This window comes from Pyrgilauda ruficollis, unplaced genomic scaffold, assembly GCF_017590135.1.
Source record: "Pyrgilauda ruficollis isolate IOZ18807 unplaced genomic scaffold, ASM1759013v1 scaffold142, whole genome shotgun sequence".
NCBI classification, from domain to species: Eukaryota; Metazoa; Chordata; class Aves; order Passeriformes; family Passeridae; genus Pyrgilauda; species Pyrgilauda ruficollis.
In genome coordinates this window covers 172030-195307 of record NW_024512766.1, presented here as the reverse complement: position 1 = coordinate 195307, position 23278 = coordinate 172030, and the positions used below count along the sequence as shown (strand labels likewise).

Here is a 23278-nt window from a genome sequence, read left to right as displayed (position 1 = left end):
TCAGATTAGAACCCAATAGCTAATAGACTTTAGAATAAGAAATCGGTTTGGGGAAGAAGGGACCTTAAAGATCACCCAGTTCGATCAGCAGGGACACCTTCCACTATCCCAGGTTGCTCTGAGCCCCATCCAACCTGGCCTTGGACACTTCCAGGGATGGAGCAGCCGCCGCTTCTCTGGGCAACCTGTGCCAGGGTCTCAGCACCCTCACAGGGAAGAATTTCTTTCATAAATTTTTGTTTTAACTAAAACAGCCTCTCACCCTTACTGTGCAAACAAAGATAAGTTAACAACATGCCAGAAGATCAAAATGTGCTGGTTTACACTTGACTTCTCTTTCTTATGTTAGCTGCATGTCTCTGATGTTTATTTGACAAGCCCATCTCCTCATGAAGACACTGTAATATAGGATGGGCCCACACTAAAAAATATCCAACAGAGAAATCAAAATAGTCAGGTAAATTTCAGTTGAAAACAGAAAAAAAAAAAAAAAAAAAAAGCCTTTCAAACTTTCCTGGTTAAGATGTTTAGGATTTGTAGGTTTTTTTCCCCTTTTCCACTAATGTTTGAAAGTTTTAGAAGTAGTTTTATTTCAGCAGTCAGAATGCAATAAAATATTTCATTTAAAATTTAAACCTTAATTTTTGGTTACTTGTTGGGAATAGAAAGAAAGTAATTTTCTCCTTTTGGAGTGTCTGGATTTTGTGCTCTGTGATTGTTCTGTTCCTCTCTTTCCCAAGAAAGGTGGTTAACACTCAATTAAAATATTTATTAATATTTAATAAATATTAAATCAGCTTTTCCAATGGGAAAAGCTGAACTGCAGTAAACTAATCTGCAAAAGCATATTTTTCCCCACACTTCTGCACATATGTTATGATTTCCTTTTCTGCTGTGCAAAAGTATGCAGAATTTCCCACCTTCCTGATGATCAAAGACAAAAGAATTATTTTTACGACATACTGAACATTTTTATTTGCTAGAAATCAAAACAATGTAAAATACTAAGTCAAGACAAACCAGAAAACTTATTTTTGAAAGAAATTGAAAGAAAGTCAAAAGTTGAAAGTTTGGAAGAAGTTAAAAGAAATTGGGTTTTGTCTTCAAGTTAATAAGTTATTTGTGAGCATTGATAACTTTCATATGCTACTGTATTACAAAAGAAAAGAAAAACCTTCAGTAAGAAGGCACAATTTCTTCCAGCATAATAACATGGGCAAATATTTATGGGAACACACGTTGAGTAATCTGTTACTTCCCACAGACCTTCCTGCAAACAGCAGCTCACCTCTGTGAGTGCATGTAAATTAGGCAGGATTACAGAACACCAGTACAGGAGACTGACAAGTAAAATGGTAATTCCTTTCTCCAGTCCCTTTATTGCTCATCTCTGTTGTACAAGCCTGTAAAACACAGACTTTGACTTTGAAGAGCTTTGTCTCTTTGCTCCCAGAGTCTCTGTGTTAGAAAAGGACAGGATGGAAAGGAGATCCTGGTCACCATCCAAATCCTTCTCTAGTGGGGGAGCACAAAGCCTCATTGCAGAGCACAGAAATAAAAAATGGCTCTCCCAAACCTCATCCCATTGGGTATGGAGAAGGAAACTGCTCTTTGAGAACAAGCTGGCAGCTCCTGTGGAGCCAGGAGTCAAAGCCAGGGCAAACAGGACACAGCTGAATGGGGACTGGGCTTGATCCTGACATTGCATGGCAGTGGTTACAAGATCATTTCTCTACATGGGCTTCTCCCATTGTGGCGGGTGCAGCTCATGATTTTTATTCTCTGCCACAAGGGAAACCAATGAGAACAAGTAATTCCAGGCTGAGTTTAGTGAAGATTAAACTATACTGTCATCTAGTGGACAGAGAATTTATTTTACTTTTAAAAAGAAAAAAAAAATAGTGAGACTGATTCTTCAATTCAAAACCTGACAAACCACCTTGTTGAACTCAGGGGTGTGTTTCACATTACTGCAAAGTCAGCTGGAGTCTCCAGTTCCAAAAGACCCAAGAGTGCTCTCTTGGCAACAATTTTATGAAACAATTGTTTGTTTTAACTTACTGAAAAAGAATATGAAATACTGTACCAAATATGAAGGTTAATTACTATGGGGGTTGGGCTTTTTTTCCTGTGGAGTAATTACCATAATTTGTTTTCCACAATTATGTCAAAAGTGCACTATTACCATGTCCCAGAACTGAAACCAAAAATCTCAAGTTCCTTTACCAAATCAGCTGAATGTTAGATGCAATAAGAAGCCTATTCATCCTGGAGCTCTGGGAACTTGAAAGTAGAGAAGCTTTTCTAAGTTTTTTTATCTCACTACTATTTAGGAATATTTTTCACTTAAAGGATAGGCATTTACAGACTGAAATGTGAAAAGAAGCAACACCTGTTTTTAAAATCAGTGAAAATTTATGGGTGACTTCAGATTCTGTTCTTTTTCACCTCCAAGACATTTCACAAGCCTGAGCTTTTTTCCAAGAGCTGGAATTTTATTCTGGAGTATAATCTATTTATATAAATGTGTGTTTATCAGCAAAATACAGTAGCAAGTTCAAAATATATGTTTATATTATTGCTAAAAATTACTACATAATGAGAATTTGGGAACAGCTGTTTTTCTAATAAGCTAATTGAAGGAATTTGGGGCAGAAAACACAAACTTATTCTTAAATTTGAGGGCTGCAGTGGGATATAACCCTGGACCCCAGAAAGCCTCTTTTCAGTGGAAAAAAAAAAAGGTATGCTTAGTACAACACCTGCAACTCCAAGACATACTCTGGCATCCTCTTAGCAAGTTTCAAATCCCACATTCTTTCTCACAGGGAACCTTCAGTTTGGCACAACCCACAGAAAGGCAGCTGGAGAGATGGAGACTTGACAAGGAGAAACCAATGTCAGCAGGAAGGATGGCTGGATCAGAGAAACCCAAGAATAGGTTGGGTTGGAAGGGACCTTAAAGATCATCTTGCTCCAACCCCCTGCCAGGGGCAGGGACACCTTCCACTAGCCCAGCTTGCTCAGAGCCCCATCCAACCTGGCCTTGGACACTTCCAAGAATGGGGCAGCCACAGCTTCTCTGGGTTACCTGTGCCAGGGCCTCACTACCCTCACAAATAAAGACTTTTTACCTCACACCCAATCTAAACCTGCTCTCTGTCAGTGTGAAGCAATTCCCCCTTGTCCTGTCACTCCAGACCCTTGTCAAGAGTCTCTCTCCATCTTTCCTGTGGGCTCCCTTCAGGCATCAGAAGGCCACAATGAGGTCACCCCCAAAGCTTTCTGTTCTCCAGGCTTAACAATCCCAATTCTCTCAGCCTTTCTTCAAAGGAGAGGTGCTCCATCCCTATGATCAACCTGAATATGGTGTACTCCTGTCTCTCTGGCTGAGAAAGTTTAGTAAGACTGAGGAGGAGTTTAGGAGCAGAGCTGAAGGAAGACAAACTGGTCTTCAAGGCAGGTTTTGGAATTTTGATTAATAATTATTTTTGCAAGCTGAAGTTCACCTTCAATGCTAGTACATGTTCTTTAAGGCAGCCACAACTTGACAGTCAGTACTTCACAACAACTTATTCCCAAGCTGCAAGAAGACTGTTGGTAGCAGAGAATGAAGGCAAGAAAGCAAAGAGGACCTGCTTCTCACTGCTGTATTGAAAGCTGCTTACCATCCCTTTTGGACAGAGGCATCCAGATATGCAGCCATGGCTGATACACTCCAAGTCATAGTTCTGGCAGGTCTTGGTACATTCCACTCCTTCTGCTCTTGGGTTGTTGGCAGGACAGATAATTTTTTCCATGGGGAATCTGCATGTCAAGCTCCTTTTTACTTTAAAAAAAAATGAGTTCACAAAAAGTGCAATTAGAACACAAACACTGTTGGCACAGTATTTTTCTAAAAGGTTGATCTTTGATTTGAAAATTAATTTAGAATATAGCCTGGAGCAACACCACTATACACGACACGGCAAAGAAAACAGCCCCTACTTCCCCTGTAGTGACCTCAGTCAGGCTGTCATGAAAGCAGGTATTTAATACTGAAGCAAAAAAGCTGCACTAAGCATAAAAGTGCAATTCCAGACCACTGGGGCTATGCAAACACCTCTTGGCACTGTACAAAGTTAGCAGACAACTGATATTCTGAGAAGCAACAGCATCTTATATTATTGTATTTAGACACATTTCCCACACTGAATACAACTACATTGTTGACTGTAAATAGCAGTGCCCTGAGCTTCAATAAAAATTCTTTGAAATTTCAGGATCTGACAGAAGATCAGAATGCCCCAAGAAACTCCTGGATACTATTTCAAGTGGTACTAGCAATATGTCTCTCTGAGGTTTTTTAAGTCTTGACATCCTATTATCAGGAAAAGTATGTCTTAGGAGCATAAAGAGAAGAGTTTGGTGAGATATTCACCTGGAAGGCTTCACCTGAAGAACAGGTGACCCAACCAGTGACACTGTCCTAGCAAGCAACATTAAGTAGGTCACTGCCCTGTACCTACAGAGGCATTGACAGTGTTTTCCTCGAGAAGCTGGTTTATCCTGAGAAGGTGCAAGGACAAACAATTACCCTTTGCCTCCAATGCACTAGCAAATATCAACCAGAAATTTCCTCCAGACCCCATGTACAGGTGCATTTGTCAGTGTGCCATGGAAGATACTGTGTTTGGCTCTACTGGTGTTCCCACAGGGATCACAGGTTATCCTGAGCTGGAAGGCACCCACAAAGATGACGAAGTCCAACTCCTGGATATTCTCAGGCCTCCCCAAAGCCCCACTAGCCCTGTCCTCTCTGAGACGCATGCAGTCTCAAACCTCTTATGCCATGAAAATCCCATAAGCTCCATCCATGTATCAGTGGGAAACCCCAAAAGATCTCAGAGCACTGCTGGCCTTTCTCCAATGCTGCAAACCCCAGTTAGATGCTAGAAGTGTTCCTATGCACCTCTCACAGCCTTCAGTCAAATATTTGATAAACCTGTCCACTGATGGGAAACATGGTAGCTGTCAGTCTCCAGGTTTCATGGTGATTCTTGCTGGCTGGAAGGCACACTGGAAAACTGGCAGCAGTGTAACCTTCAGGCCACTAAAAGCCTCATTTACACCAAGAAAGAGTTTGCATCCCACTAGTGAGAAGCAGAAGGTATAAAACTGATTAGTTACTGATGTCTTGTGATCCTCAAATAGCAACTGGGAACCTCAGATCACTGGCATAGGTGATCCTTTAACCTTTTCGTCTCAAGAGAGACTGCAGTGGCTAATTATAATTAAAATTTCGAGAGGTGAGATTCAGTGAGCCCTGCACCCTCCCACACAACTTTTGTTTCTATCCCATAAAAAAAAAAAAAAATTAAAAAAAAAAATCTCACAATATCATAACTGTTGCAACCTCTGGAATTTCTTCTCCAATCTACACTACCAAGAGACTGAAGAGAAAAAAACAAAATAACATATTAATATTTTAAAGCATACTAACTTCTGGGAGATGGCCTCTCATCAGCAAAAACATCAGCCAGGAAGGCACCAGGAGCTCTGTTTGTACTGCAGTGCATAAATCCATTCTCACAATAGCTAAGAAAAACAAACAGAGCTTATATTTAATGAAACAGCATTCAGCTTTCACTCACACTGATTTTTAGTCAACAGGGAACTTGTCAGAATACAAAACTACACCTCAGTGGGGCTGAGCTATTTCTCTCCATCCATTGTGTCACCAACATTAAAGGCAAACTTTCCTTAAAGGAGTTGACGGGATACAGTGGCATTGAAACCCAAGTGCCTGCTGGCCCTGACCTGTTGGATCCAGTGCAGATGCACAGGGATAAAGCTAAGCAAGACAATAGTCAGCTTTGCTGAGGAAAGAGGTAAGGGACTACCTAGTTCCTGAAACTTGGGATTTTTGTGGTAGAGAGGAAAAGAAGACACTGTTCCCAAAACTGGACCTGCCCAGAGATTGCACTCCCACTCCAAGTGTACTGCTACTCAATTTAACAATTAGAAATGCTTTTTAATACTTGCATCTTTGACAAGAGGTAATTAGGTTTTAACAGTTAAGAAGTGTAGCACAGTACATTAAAGCGACATTTTAAAAGCCCACAAAGTAGCTATTGTCAGTAATTAAGCTCCATTTCAAACTGGCAGGAACTGTTCATAGGACAGGGCTTAATACTGAGTAATTCTGAGTAAGGTGGTATTTGAAATTAATCAGAGAGAGATACAATAGCAAAACTTACCATTAGACTTCTTGGAGGTAAAATCTTGCCTTTTCTTTAACTAGTTTCAGTGGATGCACAGGAACTGACCCAGTTAACAACTCAAGCCCTCCAAAAACTGGAGTGAGGGTGTGTAGGGAAGGGTTACGAATAGTGCACTTACCACATGGAGTAATGATCCGAGAAGACATCCTCTGGCTGGAAGATCTCCCCATCATAGTAACAGGAGCACTGGGACTTGGGCACACACTGCTCGTGCTCATCCAGGTAGTGCCCAGGGGGACAATAGCACCCCTCCAGGCACAGCTGCTCACAGTCCTCCTCTGGGTAGGACAAGGACTGGCACGTCTGGTTGCATGGTGTCCCACACTGCTGGTACACCTGGCCTTCAGGACAGGTCATTGCTGGTGAAACACATGAGGGAGAAGAGCATTTGATCCAAATCCAGCTAAAGGAATAGCTGCCTAAAACAGACTGAGAAGCTTGGGATTAAAAGGTTTTTGCTCAATTTACTCATCAATGGAGTGTTACACTATCCCTCCTTAACTGCAGCACTGGTGTAGCCTAAGGCACTTTTTATATATACACACAAACAAAACCTTACTAAAGGAAATTCCCAATAGATGTCAGGACTGGACTACCCTGCACTGTGATGGAAATCTAGCCACAGAATTTTGCCCAGAACATGAAACGCAAGCTCTAACCTCTGTTATTATCTGGATCACAGTCAGGATAACCTAACTGAAGCTCTCCTGAAGGGAACCTACAAAAAAGATGGAGAGAGACTCTTGGCAAGGGCCTGGAGTGACAGGACAAGGGGGAATTGCTTCACACTGACAGAGAGCAGGTTTAGATTGGGTGTGAGGTAAAAAGTCTTTATTTGTGAGAGTAGTGAGGCCCTGGCACAGGTAACCCAGAGAAGCTGTGGCTGCCCCATTCTTGGAAGTGTCCAAGGCCAGGTTGGATGGGGCTCTGAGCAACCTGGGCTAGTGGAAGGTGTCCTTGCCCATGACAGGGGGTTGGAATGGCATGGTCTGTAAGGTCCCTTCCAACCCAAATCATTCCACAATCCCATGCATTAAGAGCATTACAAGTGTCATGTACACATTCCACCTCTCTTCCTTTGCAAGATCTTTAGGGACAATTTGGTCAAAATAAGTAGAAAAGTATTTTTCTGCTTTGGTAAACACGAGTGCTGCAATACTCAACAGCCTCACATCCCAGAAGCACTCTGTGATTTCTATGGAAACAGGTGCAAATAATGAAGTAATTTAGCAATCATGGAGCCAAACCTTGATACTAACACTTTTTGATGATGAATTCTTTTATATGGAGACTAATTATGGCCCTTGTAGCCATTTTGGCTTTTTTGTTTTTAAAACCTCCACTTCTACAGGGCCGATTTTAAGGCATTCACCTCTGCACACATCAGCATCAGCACTAGGTGGCAGCTATGACAACACATTGCAGAAGACAAGAAACGAGCTTGTTTTATCAAGAGTTTGAATTTAACAGGCCTCCTGATAACCAGAAATTATACTGTCGTTTGTAGCAACCTTCCACAGCAAACAGTTGTAAGGTTATGAGGAACGATGTTCAGGGAAGCAGCTGCAAATGAAAGTTGGCACATTTGTACCTTGCTGAAACCAAGATCAAAGGGTTACAGAGAAAGCCCCTTCCTCTTGTCATTCCTGCAGAATGATGTGATAATCCCTACTGTCCTCTAGCACACATCCCTGGGAACTCCAGCAGTCATGGAATAACAGGATATTCCTGCAGCTTCAGCCAGGTGTTGGCTGGACTAGCAAAGCAAGGCATATGTGCTGACCAGTGGCTTGTGGTCACCTTCACAAAACTCTTCTGAAATGAAGAATTATTCCTGCCTACTGGAGAGAGACATGGCTGCACCAGCTTCTCTTGAGGTTCCTGCATCCCCATACATGGGAGTATAACACTCCACACTGAAAATCCAGCCCAGATGCACCTAAGGCTACTTGAAACCTTCTTAAGAGCAAAAATCTCCCAAGTTTGGGACTTGTGCCCAAACTGCTTAATGTACCTTTCACAACACAGCCCAAGAAATGTGTGCTCATCAATACAGCAAATGCTTCCCAACTCTGGACTGAGCAGAAGATAAACTCATTCACTGTTACAGGAAGTTTTGGCAGCATTCACAAAAATGTGCTTCTGATTTACCTGATCTTTGCAGTAAATCAAACCCTGAACAGGCACAGCCCAGGGCTGAGGACCATTTTAAAAATAACTTTCATTATTAAAGGCACATCCCAGCAGGACAACCACAAGGCCTCAGCCAAAAGTACTATTTGCTACACATGATCCTCTGGAAACATGGGACTGGTTTGGCAGATTTCAGATGGGTACATCAGTTTATGAGTTTCAAGATTCAAAAAAAGGATGTGATAACTGAGCCCAACATCCTGCCCTACTTTCTAGTTAGTTGTAACACTCCCTATCCACAAGGACAACTTTGCAGTAGATTCCTTTCCTAGATAAACCTTTGTAATCCATGTGTGCAAATGGCTCCAAACTCAAAGGCAGCAATTTTACATTAGATGTTAGGAAGAAATTCATCCTTGTGAGGGTGCTGAGGCTCTGGCAGCAGTTGTCCAGAGAAGCTGCGGCTGCCCCATCCCTGGAAGTGTTCAAGGACAGGATGAAAGGGACTTGGAAAAACCTGGTCTAGTGGAAGGTGTCCCTTGGAACATGATCTTTAAGATCCCTTTCAACCCAAACCATTCTATGATTTTCCTTGCCCATGTACCTCCTAAAATTTTTGGAACATCCCGTTTTTCCAGTTATGCTTCCAAATGCCATTCTTACACTGCACATTCCAATACACTGCTCTATCCCTTCCCAGCAACATCTGTTTTTAACAGCAAAAAGGCAAGACAAGTGCCCTAGGAAAGGCCTGATGTCTGTACACTGTGTAATACACTGCCACTACAAAAAAAAACCCCATGCCATGATTGACAGGAAAATTAGAGGAAAAGGCAAGGTGCATCTAATCTCTGTGGATGGCTTCTATAAAACCAAAACAGCTCAATGCTGTGCTCAAAGCACAGCCCATCTCAGAAATAAGATGAGAAACAGCGGGAAAGCATTGGAAAAAATGTGTTTGCATCGACCAGCTCATGCAGTTCTTGTGGGCAGGTTTTGAAATCAGAGTGAAAGAGACAAACCATGACCAGTTCCTCAAGTAGCACAAGGTGAAATGTTGCCACCTCTGAGTGAAGGTGCACCCTGCCAGGACTAGATTTAACACAGCTTCTCTGCCATGCTGAGGCCCACCACACCCTGTAGCCATTCTCAGATGCTGCTCAGAGCCTGTCCTTAATTCCCTACTCCAGCACTCTTAGATTTTTCCTATACAAATCCTCTTACAGAAGGCATGCAAAGCCACCAACAGACAGAAGGCATGCAAAGCCACCAACAGCTCCAGCATTACCACACTAAGGAACATAATGGGCTTAGCAACAGTGAATGTTGTGAAGGAAGATCTAGGGAGCTGTTGATGGATTCCTCTGTGCCACAGAACTATACACACATGGGACAGGTAAACATTTGGATTGGAAAAGACTAAAATAACTGAATACAGCCATTAACCTCACAACCGCCAAGGCCACCACTAAAGCTTGTCCCTAAGTGCAACATCCATGTGGTTTTTAAATACCTCAAGGCATGGTGACTCAACAACTTCTCTGAGCAGTCTGTACCAGTGCTTGATAACAATTTCCATGAAGAATGTTTACATACAACCTAATCTGAACCTCTCTGGTGAAACCTGAGGCCATTTCCTCTCCTCTTGTCCCTTGTTCCCTAGGAGCAGACCCCAAGCCCCACCTAGCTGCACCCTCCTGTCAGAGTTGTAGAGTGAGAAGGTCTCCCCTGAGCCTCCTTTTCCTCCGGCTTAGACCCCCCTCAGCTCCTCCTCATCAGATTTGTGCTCCAGAACCTTCTCCAGGTCCGTCCCCTTCCCTGGACAGGTTCCAGCCCCTCAATGTCTTTCTTGTCCTGAGGTTCCCAGAAGTGCCCCAGGATCTGAGGTGTGGCCCCAGCAGTGCCAGCCCAGGGGACAGTCACTGCCCTGGCCCTGCTGCCACACCAGGGCTGGCACAGCCCAGGTGCCATTGGCCTCCTGCCCCCCTGGGCACCCCTGGGCTCCTGTCCAGTGCTGTCCCCAGCACCCCCAGGGCCTTTCCCAGCTTTCCAGCCCCTCTGCCCCAGCCTGGAGCTGCAGGGGGCTGGTGTGACCCAAGGCAGGACCGGGCCCTTGGCCTTGTGGAATCTCAGAGCACTGGCCTGGGCCCATGGATCCAGCCTGTCCAGATCCCTCTGCAGAGCCTTCCTGCCCTCCAGCAGATCCACACTCACACCCAGCTGGGTGCTGTCCATGAACTGACTGAGGACACATTCGATCCCCTCATCCAGATCCTTCATTAAAATATTAAATAAAACTGGCCCAACTACTGAGCCCTGGGGAAGACCACCAGTGACCAGCCCCCAGCTTGGTTTAGCTCCATTCACCACCACTCTCTCGGCTCAGCCATTCAACCTAGGTTTTAACCAATTTTTTACATGCAGCTGCACGAGCTGCACAAGAGACACAGCCCTTCACAGTGTGGCCTGTCTGCTCCTCCTTTGCAGCATGAAGGGATTGGCTCTAGCACTTATTCATGCATAGGAGTGCAGTTACAGGAGTATGACTCAGGACTTAAATAATCAAACTGCAACTAAAATAAAGTCAAAGATTGGGGAGCTGAATGCACTTGATAGGTTGACACACAGCAGAAATGCTGTGCTATACTATTGACTTTGCTCCCTGACACTTATTTACTCCAAATCAAGCAAACTGGCTCTGTCAAGTCATTTCCCAAGAAACCAAATCTCTGGGGATGAAGGTAGGGGTGAAACACACATTCAGTGCATTGGGCCATCAGCACAAATTACACAGCCTGCACATTCACATCTCAAACCCATTAAGAAAGAGGGATTGCTCTCCTTCACGTGTCAGGAGATGTCTAGGGCACCAGGATTATTTAATGGGGGCTGATGGATCCGCAATCAGGGAAATTGTCATTTTGTGAGAGCACAAAGCTCTCTGTAATGCACAGAAAGGAAAAAGCCGTTCTGCACTATTAAAGATTAATTGTGAAAATTGACTTGTTCAATTACAGAAAGAGTAATGGGGCATTATCACTGCTCTTTCTTTCAGCCTCCAGACCTGTAGAGTTCTGAAAGGATTTTTATTACATTACTGTTCCACTATCTGAACATTTACATAAACTAGGTAAAAAATTATAAAACCATGCAGCAGTTTAATATAAACTGGGTTTGTTCTCATTCACAGCAAGCACTCTCCAGTCTGCAAAAGTTGTGGTTACTGACCTTGCAGACACTACCAGGTCAAAGGCCAGAGACCTCTATCTTTTCCACTTTCTACACACTCAGTTTATAAATGTTTTTCCCATCCTCTGCTTGGGTAAAAGTAACAGAACAAATCTGGAGAGCTGCCAAGCACACATGCTTTCCCCCAGATTTTTCAATTGTCTTTCCTTTATAACAAAGTTGCTCAGGAAAATGGAAAAACATTCACTTCACAAATATTTATGGGAAAAGTATGTCTGTGCTCAATCAAATTTACATGGCAATGGATTTTTTCCTACCACATTGACCTAAGAGAGAAATAAAAGAAATGAAAGGTGTTAGACTCTTCTGCTCCAGCCTCTTGGCAGTTTGGCTATTAATCTTGTCCTGGATAAGAGAGAGACATGTTGGAGAGGCTGTGGTACCTCGATTTTCTGGAAATATTCAAAATTTGTCTGGACAAAACCTCAGGCAATCTACAGTAATTTAGCCTTTCTGTGAGCAGGGGTGGTGCCACAAGACTGCCAAAATTCTCTTCTGATACAAGTTTGTCTTGTCCTTTTGTGCTTCCTTTATAACCCCATGTTCAGGAGTCATTGACGAGGTCAGGACCTGGGAAGCTTGGGCCTCAAAAAAAGGCAGTTCATGGATTACTACAAATCACTTGGGAGATTCCTACCCTAGGACATTCAGAAAGTTTCCAGGTGAATAGCTGAAAATGGAAATCCCAGGGAAAATTCTGTGGAGCTGTGTCAGATCAATGCTTCTCTCCCCTAGTGCTGAGCAGTCCCTGGGAACACCTTTTGCATCCTTACCAGTGTGGAGGAAAGATTTACTCTCATCATTTGCCATAAGGAAAATCCAGCATCTCATTCTAAGTCTTTCACACAACATTGCTAGAAAAATTCCTTCAGGAGGAGGACAATAAGTGGGTTGGAGCAGCAGTGCACTTACGGCAGAAGTTGGGTTGTCTCCATTCCACCAGGATGCTTTTCCTGGCACAGGCTGCTGCATAATTAGCAATGGCAGAGCACAGGCAGTCCTTGCCACTGGAGCAGGAGCAAACATCAAAGCGGCAGTTCTTCACATAGGGAGTGGGACTCACTTCATGGTGACAAGGCTCAAAGGCAGGAGACATCAGAACTGAGCAGGAATCCTCAGCATATTTGGCTAAAAAGAGAAAAACAGCATGCTCATACTGAATCAATCAATCAAGTGGTTTTCAAGGAAAGCCAGACAAGCCACACTAAGCATTTTCTCTTCTTTTTATAAAAGAAAAAATAACCAAACTCCACAAGAATAAAACAGGATCAGGCAGGCACAGATAGCACTATAGCTCATACGTCATGAGCCCTACTGAAAGAATAAAGTTTCAATAGTAAAACAAATCAAGGAAAAGCAATGCTTTTATATTCTGTTATCACTATTTCTGGTGCTGTAATTCCCTTTACAGGGCCTTTGCTTTCTGCTGCCTTTTTATATTTGCAAAATTAAACTAGTTGGCTTTTTTTTTCAATTTTCACAAAATATTATGTTTTCCTTACGAAGCCTGCATCAATACAAGTGTCTCTGTGTGTGGTTTTTTTGTTGCTGTTGTTTATTGGGGTTTTTAAAACACATATTACAGCCACCCTGGTGGTAATGTAAGCAACATTAGCTTCTTCTCTTTTTCTTTATTTTCCTTTTTTTTTATGTAAATGGAAGATCACCATTTGCTGCACATGTTAATTTTGGATAGAGTTCAGTACCTAAATGAGGATTGAGGTTGCAGGGGTCACTGTCTTGTTTTAACAAGTCCTGGCAGTCTGCATTGAGCTTCCAGGAGTTTCCAAAGTCTTCCAGAAGGGATTCCACCATGCCAGAAGGTGTAAGAAAGTCATCCCCTTGGTTCCCATCATAATTTCCACACAGCCCACACATCCTTTCAGAGTAGACTGGGGACACCTAAGGAACACAACATTAGCCTGGTCATCTTCCAGAACAGATTACCACTGTAGAGCAAGATTTTTTAAGGAATGAGCCATACACAATTGAATAGTCCAGAAAATTCTCAAACATACATCAAAATGCTACAGACACAATGCCATTGTACTGTATTTTCAAACTTCTAATGAAATTGCTACTATTAGTCGCTGCAGGACAATTTTTGCACAGTAGAGTGAATTTCAAAGGGTGACTAAGAGAAAAACAGCTTATTTTTATGCCTTGATCAGCAGTCCAGTTTAGTCTTTCACTGTTCTCACCCTTTATTCATAAAATGAGCAGGGCAACAGTGGGGGGTTGCATTTTTTGAAAATGCAACTCCAATGGCACCTGCGAGCACTTCACATTTTAAAGGAAAATTGGATGATGAAGGAAATTTAAACAGGCTGTTTTATCACAAAATTGAGGCAATACTGGAGATGTTCCCCTCTATACTGAGGACCCTGGATAAAATAAAGAATAAACTAATACCCCCTAAAGCTACCTCATATCAGAGATTCCTGCTGCCCAGAGGAACTTCAAGCACACTAAAAGCAGAATTTCCAACAATACAAAGAGCAGGTGCACTTTTCACCCTGTTTTATTCCTGCTGCAAATCAAGGAGCAGCTGAAAGATGACCCTAAACCTAGAAGCAAACAGGAAGAAATCTCCTAAGCAACATCTGCATCACAAAGGCACCAATAACTTTTATTTTAGTAGGAACTGTCAGTTTCTGTTAAGAGTAAAGCTCAGGTACATTACAAACACTACATTACAGGTACATTACAAACACAGGACCTCTGATGCTACATTAGCCCTCTCTATCTATGTAGCTGAAAGCTAGTTTAGGCAGGCTTGCAGAAGTAACCAGTGAAACAAAAAAAAGTTGGAAAAATCCACATTTTCAAAGAAAACAGTTTTTCTGTACAAATAAAAATAAAAAGCATCCTCCAAAATATAACCTCATACTATGCAGCATTCAAACATGGGGGTCAGAGAATAAATATGGAGCATCAAACAGAGCAATTAGAGAATAAATATTCTTAATACTAAGAGTATTACTACTCTTTCATGCACTCTGCAGATGGAGCAGTGACTCACACAAGTCCAAATTGTGGAGTACTTTGGAGTGGAAGATTAAATCACAAATATCAGGCAGTCACAGAAAAGAGAGCCTTCTTGAGGAACACAGGAAGAATTTTTGCCAGAACAAGGTAATGGAAGTGTATCACTTCCTCCAATTATTGTCAGCAATACTTGGCAACAGGTCAGTCTCCAAATCCAGCATAAAATAACTCTCCAAAAGCAATTAAAGGGATGCTTTAGATGCCAAGCAAGGGAAGGAGCAGACAACTGGAGAAACTTCCACTGGTCTTAAGGGTAGAGGATCTGAAGCAGAAAATTATGGTTTTTTCAGTGGGACAAAAAATTTGCCAGGTTATATGGGTCTCTGACCAGGGAGAAAAATACTGAGGAAAGCCAAAATTCCTGAGATGTGCCAAGGGACTGAAGTGAATTATTCTAAGCCCCCAAAGAACTTTTAGGACCCTCAGAGCACAGAGAGAGAGGTTAAATCAAAACAACAACCACAAACCCACAGATGCTTTCTAAAATTATTCCAGACCTTTCTTATCTATTTTCTTTTCAACTCTTGAACTCAGTTCTGAACTGGTTCTCATAACCCTTTGTACCATGCCAGACATGACATTTAAGCCAGATTTTGGGGCAGGCAAGGAGAATGCAAAAGCAACACCGTGGTTCAAGGAGGGCAGTGTGAATATCCCAGAAAAACTGGTTTTCTTGGCAAGACTCCTCTCAGTGAGCAGACCCTACTAAAAGGGGGGTTCAAAGGCAGCAGGGCTGTGGTTACAGCTTCCTAATAGATAATTTCTGTTACACCTGGCTTCATTTTTCTACACTTTGCTGTGTCTGCAGCACCAACAAAACCTAATTGTTAATCAAGGCTGACTTCAAATATTCCTTACAGTAGAAGGAGCCCACAACACATCTTCTATGAACTGATTTCTATTTCCTGGAAAATATGAGTAACTGTCTCTGGGGGCCTTTCCTTCCCTTATTTTAAGTCGTTCACATCTGTTGGTTTAGACAGGGCAGTCAAAGCAAACAAAAACAAAACTCCGGTTTGGAGGATGTCTGCTGAACAAAACACAAAACTGTTCATGGTTAATAACAGCTGTCATTAGACACACATACAAAAAAAAAAAAAAAAGAAAAGAAAAAAGGGGGAGGTGAAAATAGCTACCAAGCTGCTGTAAGATGAAGTGTTTGTTTCTGGAATACAAAAGAACCTGTATATTACTCTGGGAGTAGCAAAAGAGAACAGAATTCCTACATGCAACAAAAAGCAACTTCTGACTTCAGACAAGAAAATCTTTGTACATATTTGGGTGGAACAAGAGAGGGGGCAAGCAGGCAGAAAAAAAAACAGAAAAAGTACCTTCACTAGGAGTTCTCCATGACCATCCCAGTCAATCTGCAGATCATCCCCATAGGTGAGGCGAACTGAACTCCTCACCACACGCTGGACACGGAGAGCACCTGAAGGCAACCACAGGGTGCCAGTGAGCTTTTACAAGATGTAGCAACAGGACAAAGGGGAATGACTTTACATTGACAGAGAGCAGGTTTAAATTGGATATTAGGAACAAATTGTTCTCTGTGAGGTTGCTGAGGCCTCGGCACAGGTTGCCCAGAGCAGCTGCGGCTGCTCCATCCCTGGAAGTATCCAAGGCCAGGTTGGATGGGGCTCAGAGCAACCTGGGATAGTGGAAGGTGTCCCTGCCCAAGGCAGGGGTGTTGAACCAGATGACCTTTAAGGTCCAAACCAAATTATTCTGTGATTCCATGCTTTCAAGCTTCTGTTGAAAAACAATAATTTTAAACAAAATAGACCAACAGTGATTTTCACAAATCTCACAAGTGCAGACCAGCTTAATTTTTCTGATTTTAGAGGAGCCAAGTCAAGATCTGTCTGCTGCATGGGGAGAAGTTGAAATGCCAGAGCCTCTAGAAGAGACTGCAAGAGAGTTTGGCATTGAAAACACTCTTTGATTCAGCTGGGTTAAGGCATGTCTAAAACCACTGCTAAGCAGGAGGCTTTCAGTGGCTGGCCAGAGTCAGACCATGTGAACACACCTTGCAGCAAAGGGATCTGTATGTCCTGCCCATTCAGCGAAACTCCTCCTCCATGTTTCATTTTAATGATGCTGTTGTCCATATCCCGGATCCGGACAGAAGCTGAGCGAGTGCAAACGGCATCAGGATCATCTGCACACTGCAGAGAAGGGAAAATCTGCCTCAAACATCCAGTTTTCACTTTCTTGGTGACTTAGTCCCAGAAGGCATTTTGGCATCTAATTTGAAAGGTGTTGAGAGTCACGCTGGTTTTATAGATCTAGTTTCTGCATCCCACAAACAGCAGGCTGGCAGCCTTCCCTCCATTATCCCATTAATCACACACCATGGCTGAGCTCCCCATCTCAGAACTTGGAAAGGGATCTGTGGGCCAGACCCCTGGCAGTGACCAGCCCCAGTGCTGTGGCAGGAGCCGGAAGGACACCTGACCCATACAGCCTACGAAACAACCACGCAGTTCACATTACCCAAGACTCCTGGGGTGTTTATTTTCCCAGCTGTAGGATACCCAGTTGAGGAAAAGGGACTGGGGGGGAGGCATATCTCCTCCCTGTTTCGAATATCTCCTCCCTGGTTTCAAAAGGGTAGTTTCAGTGGAAACCCGTCCTGCAGGTTCCCAAGCACTGATGACCTCAGAGCTGCACTATCAGAGCTCTCTAATGCAGGAGACAGATGCAGATGGTATGGATAACTGTCACAGCCCATTTCTCCAAAGCCTGCAACTTCCCTGGTGCTGCTGGACAGGCTGATACTCCCCTTCCCTCCTGTGAGTCTCCTGTCTCCATTGCATCTCTCCCTGCCTTCAATTCCTCTATCCCCATCACCTCTCTTCCCCTCTCCTTCCCTCAGGGTCCTTTTCAGTCTCCAGGTTTGTTCACCTTTTCCCAAGCACAACTGGTCGATTCATTTCACAACTGTGTAAACTTCCCTGTGACATCCCCCTTTAGGGTCTCCATCCCTCCCTGCATTGGTCTGGCTCCCTTTCCTGCCTCTCTGCAGTTGCCTCTCACACATCCATCAGGGGAGGCAGCAAAGAAAGTCAGGAGCTGCTGTCTGAGTACAAAAAAATCACCAGCCAATCTGACTAAATGGGAAACAAAGCAAGGCAGTGCTCTGCCAGTGCACTCTGCTTGGTGTCCAAGGAAATGTCCTTTCCCCACAGGCATTAGGGAGGCACCAGCAGCCAGGGTGCTTGGCAAGGGGTGCACCCTCACCTCTGTTTGTTCAGCTGGCAAAGAGTTGGTGAGGGCCCATTCTCCAAACCTCATCACGAATCTCCATCCCCAGGCTCCTGGGAATGGTGGTGAGGAGAAGCAAAACACTTATTAACTAAGGAGAAAGACTGTATCTGTTATTTAAACTAATTATCTCATAGGGAAATTACTTCTGTTGGTCTGTGCTTCTGCAATTCATGTCATAGTCCCACAGTCCTGCCCCCGCTCTCAAGAGCATGCGCAGAGGCACCAGTCAAGGCTGCTGTTACCTGCACCGTCTGGATGATCACAGAGAAGGAATTTTCCACACAATCCTTGGCAAATAAGTACTGGCAAATCCCACTGAAGGTGAAATACTTGTTGTCAAAGCTTTTGAAATGGGACTGGCCGGTGACAGAGCATTCCCCTGGAAAAAGCAAAAAGCCATTAATCATCCCAGTGCCAGATTCAAGCAAATTCCTGCTTAGCCCCTACAAGCCTCTGAGGAGGAAGAGCAGCCCTCATGGAACAGGTTGTACAAGATCCAAGCTCCATACAGACCAGAAAGCACCAGCATAATCCTTATCTCACTGTTTATTTCCGCAAGGCATTACTAGTAGTAACAGAGGAACTAACAACCACTGGGGAACACAGAATAAATCACAGTCAAGAGCTGAACTTTGTGCCTATGGAAAAGCCTATATTCTTTTGTTGGGATGCCTTAAATACCAGTAAGTTATTTTAACATAAAATACCTTATGAGAATGAAGAGCTGGAAGATAATGTCTGTGGGAGTCCTTCCAAGGGTAGAATTTATGTTGGACTTTACCCTGAACCATCATCTCAACTAACAGAAAGTTGAAAATAATTCTATAGTTACAATAGCTACATCTAAAGTCCTCACAGAATAATGTGAAAGCCTGGCTGGACCATCTTTCTACTAGAAAAAGGAGCTATTTAAACATATCAACATTTGAAAGTGTTTTGGTAAGTTGTGGCTTTTCAGTTCCAGGAAGGCAGTATCCCAATACCACAGCTGGGATCTAGTCATGCAAACACACGGAAAGACTCCAACTCCACAGAGCTTGCAAAGAAAATCTTCCATATGAGAAGACCATCACACTTACAGATGATCCCATGGCAAACAAGGCAGCCACTCCCTCATCCAGAACAAAATTCAAGTGCTGGGCCTACACTGGCCATCACCAGCCAAAGGCTGGAGAAGGGTTAAATGTTACAAGCTGGCAGGTGAGCTCCATGAGTTACTCTCTTCGCTGCCTTTGTGTCCCACAGATCTGTCTAATGAACATCATGTGGAAATTTCCCTCTTCAGCATATTATTTAGTGTTTACTATCTTAAACCAGCTGGTGCTAAAGTACAGATCCTGAGGATTCCCAGCCTTGCACAGCTCTGATTCCCCCTAAGAGAAGTCCAGCACCTCCTGGATGTTTGTCATCCCTTGGAGTTTGATTTTCAGGGCATTCTCTGCAACAAGGACACAAGGACAGGTTTGAAGCACAGAGAACTGAGGACTGCTATCTAAGACAAGTCCCAGCCTTTGGCATTGCTCCTGAAAGCGAGTTTTCTTTTCTACAGCCAAGTCTTCACTTATGGGTCCCTCTGTCTACTCCATTTGATATAATGCATCCCATGAAATTTCCTGAAACCTTCTGCCTTCATAATTATTTTTGTTATGATATCAGCTTGAAAGCCTCTTGGTAGTGTCAGCCAGCTCCACCTTTGGATACACCTTATCACCAAATTTACAGCTGGGAAATTCACTCCTACCATATGAAAGCAATCTTTCCTGACCAAAAAAAAGAAACAAAAAAACAACAACAAAAAAAAAATGTTGGCCAAAAGAAAAACAGAACTACCTAAAGCTTATACAAGTAAATACCTAAAATATTCTGGATACATGATTTTAGAAATATTTGTGGTAACTAACCAACAGTGAAAATATGCCACAGTATTACTTCAAGTAGAGACAAACAGCACAGGTAACAATATAAATTTGCCTACTCTGGGAGGTTTTGCTGCTCTCCCATACTGTCTCAGTACAGTTTTTAGCAGGCATATGTACAACAGCTGCAGGTATACAACATTCAGCCTTGAACAAGCCTAGCAGAAAACTGATTTAGATATAATGGCAGAAGGTACAAAAATAAGCTGCCTTTCTTTTCCACTTCTGCTCATTTGGGACATCTTCCCAGTTCAGAAAAAGGCTGCAATGCTATATTGCCTCTTGCACAGAGCTGGAGATCAACATCTGTGTGCAAGCCTCAATACCAGATTTTTCTTCACTTCTATAATCACTATGAAGAAAGTGTTGCTGGAGTTAAGGATAAAAATTTGGCCCACAGAGTACTCATCACAGCCCAGAGAGGAAGGACATTAAAAGCTGTAACCTAAGGAAAAACTGAAGTTTGAAAAGCATCTATTTCTTGTTTGTAATCATGCTGCGGCCCATTAGCTAAAAGATGTAATGAATCAGCCTGGGCTGTGTCCTTGAAGCTGTGTTTTAGACAGTGAGATTTTCTGCACTTGAAAAGATCCTTAATCAACAAGCACAGGGGACAGCTCACTAAAAATGTCATCTCCATTTTGAATATTTGCATACACCACCCCCCATCCTCTTCTTTAAGTGCTGATACTTTGGGGGAAGTGCTCTTTTGTTCTAAAGCAGGAGGAAACAGAGCATTGATGGGTCAAGCAAGTTTCATGTTACTAGAAAAAGACAGACTTTTTTTATAGAACACCTTAAGATTGTTGCAATTCCCCTAATTTGTGAGGGTTGCACAGTCTCATCTCAACAAAAAACCACCAAAGCCCACAAATCTGCTGTTTTCCTGTCCAGCCATAACCTCAGCCTGCATCTGCAGAGCTGCCTCTCCAATCTGCCAGCACCCATGGAAGGCAGGGCAGCCACTTTCTCCCTGGGGCTGTGGCTCTTCACCCACAACATAACCATGAGGGAATTGTCATGGTCAAAAAGGTACAATGAGAAATTGTACCTGGTCAAAGAAAGCCAGGAGTGTTCCTCTACCTGCAAGCCAACCCTCTGAACATACAGACCCTTATAACTGGCAAGCTAAGTAATCAAAGCAGGAACTGGCCTTCCCACCAAACAGGATTTTTCATTGCTACACATAAACCACACAGGGCAATGTCTGACTTGTCTCAGGAGAAGAACTCAAAAGCAGGATCCAACTGGATCATTACTGGAGTAAGCAAGGAAAAACAAAGATTTGCTTTTTTGGGTAAAAAAAACCAAAACCATAAGTGGGGCATGAGTGGGAGGGACGTAGGAAAGGCTTATTTGTCAAAACCTGAAAAGAGTAAAGCCAACATACCTGGACATTCCCCATTGCTGCAGATCCACATGCCACGTCGACAAATGCTAGGAAAGAGAGTAGCAAGTTAAGCAAGAGTACATGAACATAAATCTCCTGTTGCACATTTTTCCCAAAAAACTGAAAATGGTCATCTGTCCCAGGGAAGTTAGATCAGTCCCCAGTATCCCTTCCATCTCCCATAACCTCATTTCTTAATGTATTCATCCCTTCTTCCCATCATTTGACAGCAACTGCTGATAATATGAATGGGTATGGTTGCAGAACTCAAGGATTTCTATTTTTCTCTGTCACAGATCTGTGTTTAATGGAATTTTCAGCTATATTCCACTGATATGGAATGAGTACAATGCAGTTCTCAAGGTATATCTATCAATACAACAAAATCACAGGGGAAAAAATGTTTGAAGGGACTTCTAGGAAAATAATTTACTACAATCCCCACCTCAGAGAAGGCAATGTCAAAGCTGGATTAGGTGGGTAAGGACCTTGCCCATTTGAGTTTAGAGATATCCAAGATGAGGTCCCACAGCCTCTTTGAGCAGCTGTCCCAGTACAGCACTGGAGAAGGGAGAAGAATTTTTCTTTGTGTCAAAACAGAATTTCCTTTGCAGCTTGTGTCCATTGCTTCACAACCCTTTCCTGTTTGCCTCTGAGAAAAGTTTGGCCCCATCCTCTTGACAGCCCATCTTTAGGCAGTGAAAGTTGCCTCACTAGCCCTTAAGCAAATCTATTCCCCTTTGCTTCTTCTTACATCAAACTTCCCAGCTGTGATCACTTCCAGTGTCTTCCACAACCCTCTCTACACTCCTTGTTTCAAGAGCTACTATATTCTTCTCATTCCTTTAATTATCCCAGCCCCTGAAAACCATTTGTGGGGAGGCAGATTATGGAGGATGTTAAACGCAGAGTCAACGGAATGACGTTCTCCACAGCAGCATCAAGTTTGAATAATAGGAAGCAGTAACAAAACACAAGCAATAAAAAACCCAGCCTGTCAGGCTACACTCATCTCCCAAGAGCACTAAGGTTGAACAATGTGGCCAAGCTGAAAGCTGCAGAGGACTGCAAGGAAAAAGATAAAACGCTAATGTCATGGTTATGGCTTGTGTTCTGGGACACATGGTGCAGGTAATGAAAAGCTTCTAATTAACAGGGATGATGCACAGACCACCTTTCTTCTGCATGTCATGGCCTTCATTGAGTCCTCCTCCTTCTGTGCTCCAACTGGAAACTTCTGAGTAAAGAGTTGTCCAAACTCCTTGCACAAATACGTTCACACTGAACACAAAACCAGATCAGGAATATGTGACTAATTCCTCTTCCTTTCTGCAAAGTGCTGGTTTTCCCCTCCAGTCTGGTACTCAGGAGCGAAAGAAAAAATGTGAGCCATGCTAGGAAGACTCATTAGCCCTGTAACAAGTTCCAAGGACGTGCCTTAGGCTAACTCCTCTTGGAAAGAAATGGGGTCTAGAGGTTAAATATATGTAGGAAGTCAAAACAAAGACAACACCGCTGACACTACCCAGACATGGGAACCTGCTGGTCTGTCTTATCCACAGGAAACAGGTAGTTCTCTGCTCTTTGAAGGATTGTGACCTTCATGTTGTTCTATCAGATCAAATATCCCTTTAAAAACAGAGCTGATTTTGCCTTTGTGAACAGCTCACTTCTCGGAAGAGGCTGGGAATTCCAGTAAGAGAGCAAGCCCTTTGCCAGTGAAAGGAAATTTTTTAAAGGTAGATTTCTAGAAAGACAATGCAAAGCAGTCACTGACCAGTGTGCAGTACTTATCTACAGCAACCACATCAGAGCAGCACAGGGTTTACCATGAGTTGCAGTCCTGGGAGATGGTGAAGCCAGGAGGATAATGTTTTCCAGAGTGGATGCAGGAGCAGTCAGAGCTTTCAATGCAGTGTTCACCATCAAGGAGTAGCCCCTCTGGATAGGTCAAATAGCATCAGACATCCATATCACACACACAGGGACAGAAACATAAATACAATTAG

General features: G+C 43.1%; 1 protein-coding gene across 1 annotated transcript in view; it reads right to left on the bottom strand.

The window, feature by feature from the left end:
- The window catches only part of VWF (von Willebrand factor), a 119407-nt gene that overhangs the window by 72385 nt on the left and 23744 nt on the right, over nucleotides 1–23278 (bottom strand). Inside the window, exons 9-18 of the mRNA XM_041460362.1 lie at nucleotides 23099–23210; nucleotides 21270–21316; nucleotides 18206–18342; nucleotides 16723–16861; nucleotides 16025–16125; nucleotides 13352–13547; nucleotides 12558–12773; nucleotides 6382–6622; nucleotides 5483–5577; nucleotides 3669–3829 (exon numbers count right to left, since the gene is read on the bottom strand). Coding sequence (XP_041316296.1) covers nucleotides 3669–3829; nucleotides 5483–5577; nucleotides 6382–6622; nucleotides 12558–12773; nucleotides 13352–13547; nucleotides 16025–16125; nucleotides 16723–16861; nucleotides 18206–18342; nucleotides 21270–21316; nucleotides 23099–23210 — 1445 coding nt within the window. The remainder of the gene's footprint in view (nucleotides 1–3668; nucleotides 3830–5482; nucleotides 5578–6381; nucleotides 6623–12557; nucleotides 12774–13351; nucleotides 13548–16024; nucleotides 16126–16722; nucleotides 16862–18205; nucleotides 18343–21269; nucleotides 21317–23098; nucleotides 23211–23278) is intronic.